This window comes from Aplysia californica, unplaced genomic scaffold, assembly GCF_000002075.1.
Source record: "Aplysia californica isolate F4 #8 unplaced genomic scaffold, AplCal3.0 scaffold00471, whole genome shotgun sequence".
Lineage (NCBI taxonomy): Eukaryota > Metazoa > Mollusca > Gastropoda > Aplysiida > Aplysiidae > Aplysia > Aplysia californica.
The window spans coordinates 8,592-16,716 of NW_004797741.1; the positions used below are offsets into that span (position 1 = coordinate 8,592).

The following is an 8,125-nucleotide window of genomic DNA, read 5'->3' on the forward strand; positions in this document are numbered from 1 at the left end:
GATAGATAGATAGATAGATAGATAGATAGATAGATAGATAGATAGATAGATAGATAGATAGATAGATAGATAGATAGATAGATAAAAGACACATTGCATGTGTTTGAGCTTCTATTTTGTCTTTTCTGAAACTTGTTCTGTTTACCCAGGTGGTGTTTCTCATTTGCAAAACGTGTTTTTCTTGCGTAAGTGTTCGTAAAAAAAGCAATTATGCATGTTTATCCTTCCGCATAAGTGTTCCCTCGCTAGTGTGCGAATCGCTAAGTTTATGTGCTTGTTTTAGTGGACACTTATTTGTCTGTTATTCTCAATGTGTATTGGGAGACCGGGAGCATAACGAAAAAAAAATCAGATTTATTAAAAGTGTGCATGTGTTTATTATCAGTCTGTCCTTTTGAGTTTTTATTTAGTATGAACGGATTAGTTATTGGTATCAATAAATTGAATTTATGTATCAAAATGGTATCATTATCGTAGGTTCACAGTGGTACAGAGCTGCTTTTTGCACTTTATATTTGCTTGAAAATTATGAATAGAATTGTTGATAATGGAATACGAAGTTAGCTCAGTTGACATCATTCTGGACTGTGGTGCGACTGGCCTTGGCTTGAACCTCCAGTGAGGCTTTTTTAAAAATTGGATTGTTTGGAGGAGTTTTCAATGTTCTCCACACACTTGGCTTTGCTTTATCAGCGATTGACGTTAAATAAGGAGGTCCCACCTTTTAAATAATGTTAGTGTTGACAGATGCGTTAGACCCAAACAACAACCACTACTACAACTACTACGGTTCATAAAAATGCGAACGTGCCGTGTGTGAGTTGGGCATTGTGTACTTTTTGACACACATGTGTGTTCAATGATCTGTGCGTGAGGTCTGTGGCAGGCAGCGATTCATTGACGTGAAAGCTTCAGAGTCATGTGATGCGTGCTAGATCCACAGAATTAGGAACACAAACAGAAAGTGCGGTTAGACTTCAGGAAGAGTGCATATTGGCAATGAAAACCTGAGTAGATAGTTGGCACAGGACATTCTAAGAATGAAAATAATATGTCATGATCAGACAAATAGGAATATTTATTTAATCAGCGAGAACAAGACTTTTAGAAATACATGTAGTATCATCACTAAAATTATGCCTTTTCCTCTGTATTTAAAAATAAACACCAAAAGAGTTCGTGGCTTAACCTTGACACTGAAAAATAAGTAGAAGTATAACGTAAAAAAGCTCACTTGATTCGAACTACAAATATATCATAATTTTTCATGCAATGGCATGCTAAGGCATGAAATAAGTCATGAAACTATGATATAAAAACGAAGAAAGAATTTTATAATATTTTATACATTATGTACCCCGGGGAAAAAGTGGTCAAAAAAGCATACCGTGGCCGGCCGTCCTGATGCTCAGCCCTGTTTTTGCAATGTCCTGTTTATGCATGAATCTCAGTGACTACCCTTGACAACAACTGAAATTGACGTGTAAACAACTTCATCTAAAACTCAACCACTGGGACAGCCACTAAATACCGTAATTCATCAGTTGCTTTCATCCATAACACACCATATCCTTGATGCAGTTTTACATCTAAGGAATTATCTTCATAATTGCAGGGTAGGTAATCTTGACAGCACTGGTCTTCATTCATCAATATTTATTTCATCCATGGCGCACTCTTTCCCTACTGCTATAATTCTGCGACACACGACTAGATTCCGGTATTGATCTTACGATAGACTCATTCATTACGCCGTTACCTCCGAGTGTGCCTCGGCTGATAGATTCACATAGCTAATGATTGTTTGTGCAAATGTTTATTATCTAGGTTTTATGTCGCCAAATTTCCCAGCGGGAATCAATAAACGTTATCTTTTCTCTTCTTCTTCCTTTCTTCGTTTATCATGCTGTTTGCCTATTTTTAACAACCTTCGCTTCTGTGGGACTGATTTGAAAGGCATGTCTATTCAGACCTATTCATTTCTAATCCCAATGATTTCTGTCTGTCATCTTCCTTTCCTCTTAAACAAAAAAAATGTGCTAACATTATTGCCCTCTCATTCAGCTTTTACATAAAGCCCCGTTTTGAGTTTTCATGTTTTACACCTTCTACCTTCTAATTCGCTGTCGCCATGTTCCCCATTCGCGTCTTTTACTTGATTTTGAAAAACAAATTGGTATTGATGGGCTTTGGGGAAGGGGGGGGGGGGGGATAAAGTTTGTTAAATGATTTGTTGATGGATCTGCGAATATTCTCTCTGCAGGCTTGGGCACACAATGCTATTTTTTTCCCATAAAAGTTTCACTGTTCTTTCTTCGCATCATGTCGTATTTGCTGTAGAACATGTGTCCCACGAGAGCGACTGAAAGTTTGAAATAGATAGATAGATAGATAGATAGATAGAGAAAGAGAGAGAGATAGAGAGAGATAGAGAGAGAGAGAGAGAGAGAGAGAGAGAGAGAGAGAGAGAGAGAGAGAGAAAGTCTTCAGATGGAAAAGAAAGTACACTACTTGTCTGTAAATGTTGGAGATACCTGGCTGAACAAAATGAGTACATATCAAATATCGAATTCTTAAATAAAATCAAATGAAATAAAACGGCGGAAAAAGGGGGGGGGGGGGGGGATGAGTGAATAGAGCTTCGATTTAGTTCGCAGGATATTTTTTAAGCCGAATGCTTGATACACCGATGTTCTTCCATATTGTGAAAACGACATCCCCGCTGGTGTATACAGAACGATAACTATTTTGATCATTTTAAAACCAAATGCTTCGTGTTAACTCTTTGAAGACGTAGCGGTCACATATGTCCGATCAGCAGCAGACCAAAGCCAATGTTACTGCACATACCATCATACACAAATCAGAAACATAAATTTGTGATGTTCACAGCATCCATGTAATTGCCTGCATTTTCTAGAGTTTTAAATAGACAAAAGAGAATTTAAAAGTCTGTATGAATAAGAATGCTATGCCTCTTTTTTCCTACCCCAAAACAGCTTGTCCTCAATGGGTTAAGAATACGTGAGATCCACAGGGAACCACATCACCTGCGTCATCAGTCGACGATGGAAGAACAGATTTAGACGCCAATAAAAGAGTTTCACTTAGCGATCACAACGATCAACCTGGGTCTGCGAGGAGAATGGCTTTGAAAAACTATGCGAAAACATCAATGATTTTATATACAGATAAATCTCTGACTTTACGTGGGTCAGGTTTCCAACAGCAACTAAATGGATAAGCAGGAGCACTGTCCTATCATTTGCTATGTGTTCTATTTCGCAAAGATGGATTTATATCGGTATACAAATAATTTTCATCATCTGATATTTTTGTTTTGAAGACAATTTATCCTCTCGGGAGATGTTTAGCAGAACTAGGGTGTTTAAAAAAATAATAATGGCAACTTATTATACTATTTTGTGCTGAACCTTGAAGAATCGGTCGATTCTTATAATCTTTAAAATCTCCAATTTTTGGAATGCTTAATGAACGTTACCCCCCTCCGTCGCCCTCCTCTCCACCAGTCTTCCTTATTTCGATTCCCTCACAATAGCGTATTTCTTATGATTAGAACACTGTCTGTTCTATACTTAAACCTTTGTCATTGCTATATAATATTCTTAACTATTTATCTGTTTTTTTTTGTTCTAATGTCTGGTTACCTTTCTGCCTTAAAACGTCTCCGTGAGCCTATCTCTGTCAGCCCGTCTATCTGTCTGATAATCAGGTAGTTTATCAGTCAGTCAGTCAGCCAATCAGTTAATCTTTCTGTCCGTTGCACTCCTCCCTCCTTTCTTTATCTGTAAATCTATTTGTCTGTCTGTCTGTCTGTCTGTCTGTCTGTCTGTCTGTCTGTCTGTCTGTCTATGTGTCTGTTTGTCTGTGTACTAGTTAGTCTGTCTGTCTGTCTGTCTGTTTGTCTGTTTGCTTTTCAGTATATTTTGTTTGCCCACCTCTTTCTCCCCCCTCTCAATCTCTCACAGTCTCTCGCACTGTCATCCGCCGACTTAAAAGTAATGAGTTAAAGAAAAAAAAATCTGGAGGCTTTTTTTCTGTTTCAAGCCCTGACTATGACTTTTTCTTCTTTTAGGAGAGTTCCATTTTATTCGATCTCCAAACTTTCTTATTTGAATAAGATTTGAGTGTCTTTCTCCTCCACGCAGACACTGATTAGGTTAGTTATCCAGCGGGCGTTTTTGAACTAGATCTAGTCCATACCCGTGCTTTTTAAGCTGCGGCGGCGGAAGGAACGGCTGTAAAGGCTCTTTCAAAAAATTGCTAGACGTTGTTTTCTCGAAAATGCAAATGAGTCAGTGTTTACCGGACAGATCTGACTTTTTGCTTCCAAGGCTGGTGTTTGATGATATAAGATGTTTTCTTAAAAAAATAATTTGTTGAGTACAGCTTGATCATTCCAACCATCAAACGTTCCATCAACATACTTTCTTCTGGAACAAACTGAGCGCTTTTCCCTTCCATCCTGTCGCTGAGATATCCCATATTTCTTCCCCAGAGCGTCCATGCCAGACAGTTCAGGTTGTGTCTGACAACGGAGCGATCAGGGTCTTCGAGGTGGCTGAGGAAGGCGATTGAAACTTCAAGAATGTCAAAGTGAAAAGCAGAGTTTATCAACAGATGTCAAAGGGCAGACAGGCCTGTCTCCACTAAAGCCAAGTATATCTGATGACAGCAAGAGTTAGCTCAATAGGCAGGATATCAGACGGCGGTGCTGGCATCCAAAGTTAGAACTCGTCCCCAAAAGTAGTTTGTTTGACAAATGTTTACAGTTTTTCTTTCCCATTGAAAAGACAATGGAGTTGCCGCTTCTAACTTTGCATAGAAATAGCGGAAAACGTTAAGACTAACTCGTATTTGTCTCTCAGCTAGAGGAACACAATGTTATTTTTCGTTGTAGAAAATCAAAGCGCACAACCCCACCATTAATGGTACTCAGAATTTGACAGGCGGTCGCTCTATCTTCATTTTGCAAGGGATTCTGAAAGTACATGTTTGGTGTAAGAGCTTAGGTCAGTTGTGCAGTCTGTATTAAGCACAAGAAAAAGCAACATAGAGTCAATGAACAGAAAACCCCCAAAGTACTTAGATATTTAGCAACAAAGTGCCACAGGGCAGAAGCAAACGAGAAGTAAAAGTATAAATACCAAATTAACATCATCATGTCGACGGCTTCCTCCTCGAGCAGAAGTCAAAACAGCTTTGCCCGCCCCACAAAACTGACAGGGGACTCCGATGATGAGAAGACAGACCTGCGTCTCAAACTGGACAGTTTGAACATGCGCGTGCAGACACCGACCTACATTTATGTGCTCACCTTCTTCGCTGCGCTAGGGGGCTTTCTCTTTGGTTATGATACAGGCGTCATCTCAGGAGCCATGATTTTGCTGAGGAATTCTTTCAGGTACGGATTGTTTGGATACTGTCGAAACATTTGTGACCGAACACACCCTGCTTTCCTCGCTATTCACTTTTCTAAACAGATGCTGTCAAAATGACCCCTCTTTAATAATATCTTACCCAATCTCATTTTCGTATACATGTGCTTTTTTGGGGGTTGGGTATCTTGTAGTGCTTGTATCATGCTGGACTGAGATCAAATTCCCAATGAGTATCAAATTTGAAGTTGGGTTGCTCCAGGGAATTCCATAGCTCGATCATATCAAAGCTGGGAGGGAACTCAAGGTTCAGCTTCTAATATGACTTTACAGTGCCTCAACAAAAGTCAGATTTGAACAGTGCTCGACCAAATAAGCGTTCTTTAACTCATCAAAGTCATTGCTTTATCCCACTCACCTTCTCATTCTACAAAACAACATTCGCCTCTACACTTTCGTGCCAAAGGGTAATACATCTTGCCTCTTAAATGGCTCGCTTTCGATCGTGTCCTGATGGACAGTAATCGTTCAGTAATGGAGCGCCTGTCTCCAAAACGACCCCACAAAGCTTCAACGAAGACTTGTTTACGAAACTCTGATGTACCCGATACCCATGATAATCGACAACAAGGATATCGCTTTCAGAGTAAAAGCGGCGTGACTGAGTTGAAACTTGTCTCTACGTTGTCCATTTTCCCCAAACGAAGACAAGCTAGCAATTATAGAACACGCATACTCGTAAGCGTATATGCACTGGTACATTGAATGTCTATTTTCGACATTGCGCGGGAGAAAAGCAAATTATACATTAATCATTATCTATCTTTTCTTGTTCTGTCCCGTCTCACCAGGTGGCTTAAAGGTCACAAGTAGTTTTTCTTTCTTTCTTCTTTTATAACATTTTAAAACTATCTGTCTATATTCTTACTCCTCTCACAACTCCATGTGACCATCATAATGGCGATGTTCTTAAAAAAAAGCAATAAAACAATTCTGACACAATTCTCCCCCCCCCCCACCCCAACATTTTCTTAGCCTGTCGTCAGTATGGCAAGAACTCATCGTGAGCGTCACTATCGGAGCAGCAGCCATCTTTGCCTTGATCGGCGGCTTCCTTAACGACCGTCTAGGTCGCCGTCCAGTCATCATGGGAGCTTCGCTTTTGTTCACACTCGGCTCCGTCATGATGGCGGTCGCCAAGGATAAGTTTGCTCTTCTGGCTGGCCGGATTGTCGTTGGTGCTGGCATAGGTGAGTACTGAGTGCGCTTCACCCTCTGCTCATCCTAGTCTCTGTCTGTCTGGAAGCAAATCCTGCCCTCTCATTTACACGTTGTCCTTCCATCTATTTTCCCATCACGTGTGTCTATTAGTAGGACTATTTGCAGTTCTTGAGAAATTCAAATGTGACTCGACAGAACGCTTGAGTTTTTTTTGTTGAAGATGAGCCATCATGTCAAATCCGTTAAAAAAGAATTTCGTTTTAGAAACCAGGTTCTGCCAGTTAGAGTGAACCATTTAACCACGAGTCAGTTTGCAGGACTCAAGGACCGATGACCACATGTTTGTCTCTAACTGTTAGCTCTTTGTTGAATTTGTCGTGGAAGCACAGCGGAACAATGGTGGCGCGTTATGACGGTTATGATACTTGATGGTTCAAGAACTGCCAAGACCTACATGGTCAGCTGCGGGACATTTTGCCCAGCGTCACTTTCTGGGGGCCTCTTGTATGTGCACATATGAATGTCACTCACCCCTGTGTCAGTACAACAATCTTGATAAAGCCGAATTTGTACCAAAAATGGTTCACATTTAGATCTAGATGTGAATCGTTTAAACATATAAAACCTCTTTCGAGGTATCCAAGGCTCGTAGACGAGACAAGACTTTGAGTATGTGTGATTCTGAGATCATTGCACCCGCGCATAACACGGCTGCTAATTCTGTCTGTCGACTAGTTGTCCCACCTGCCTTTAGTACTCATTCACCGAAAGTGTGTCATTACGCTTCTCTTTCCCAATCAGTTAGTCAATTAGTCAAGCAATGAGTCTGTTTGAAAGGTCAGGAAGGATGCAGACCGAATCAGTCGGGGGGGGGGTATTTTTGTTTGTCGTCAATGCTTTTCTATCTATATTTCCCTTCAAACTTCCATCTATCTTGGATTCAGTATGCTCATATTGGATTTCGATAGATAGAGATAGACATACAGACGAATGTAACGTACAAAACTGTAAAGGGAAAAGTGATAATAGTTTTTTGTGGTTGTGAAGAAAGGGGATGATAACATTACTGATAGTGCTGATATTACTGGTTCTTGTGCTAGTGAAATTACTAGTGAACGTGAAATTGTTGGTGGAACTGTTTATATTTATTGTGGCAATCCATAATGCTGATCTTTGAACTATAGCTTCCAGTGTACGTCCATTGAAAGGACAACGTATTGAAAGAAAATTATGATTTGGTAGGGATGAGTTTTTTCCTTTTGATTTTTAGGGAGAGGGAAAGGGGAGGGGGTGGGGGGGGGGAGAGGAGAGGGGAGTCGATCTTGAAACGATAAAACAGGGCAGCGAAATGCCACGGACTATGGATTCTGTACTAATGACATCGAGCGAGTTTTGCGGTAGTAAATTTCTGGAGTGGCCCGGGGAAATGGTAGGCTAAAGTACGCAGGACGTTGAAACTGCGGACACACAGAGATGGCCACTTTTGCTTTTTTTGGAAGTGGTTT

At 40.4% G+C, this 8,125-nt stretch overlaps 1 protein-coding gene across 1 annotated transcript in view; it reads left to right on the forward strand.

Moving 5' to 3' along the window:
- The first annotated feature begins 4,491 nt into the window (after nucleotides 1-4,491).
- Nucleotides 4,492-8,125, forward strand: part of LOC101860595 (proton myo-inositol cotransporter) — an 82,077-nt gene continuing 78,443 nt past the window's right edge. Inside the window, exons 1-2 of the mRNA XM_035971615.1 lie at nucleotides 4,492-5,425; nucleotides 6,435-6,649. Coding sequence (XP_035827508.1) covers nucleotides 5,184-5,425; nucleotides 6,435-6,649 — 457 coding nt within the window. The 5' untranslated portion in view covers nucleotides 4,492-5,183. The remainder of the gene's footprint in view (nucleotides 5,426-6,434; nucleotides 6,650-8,125) is intronic.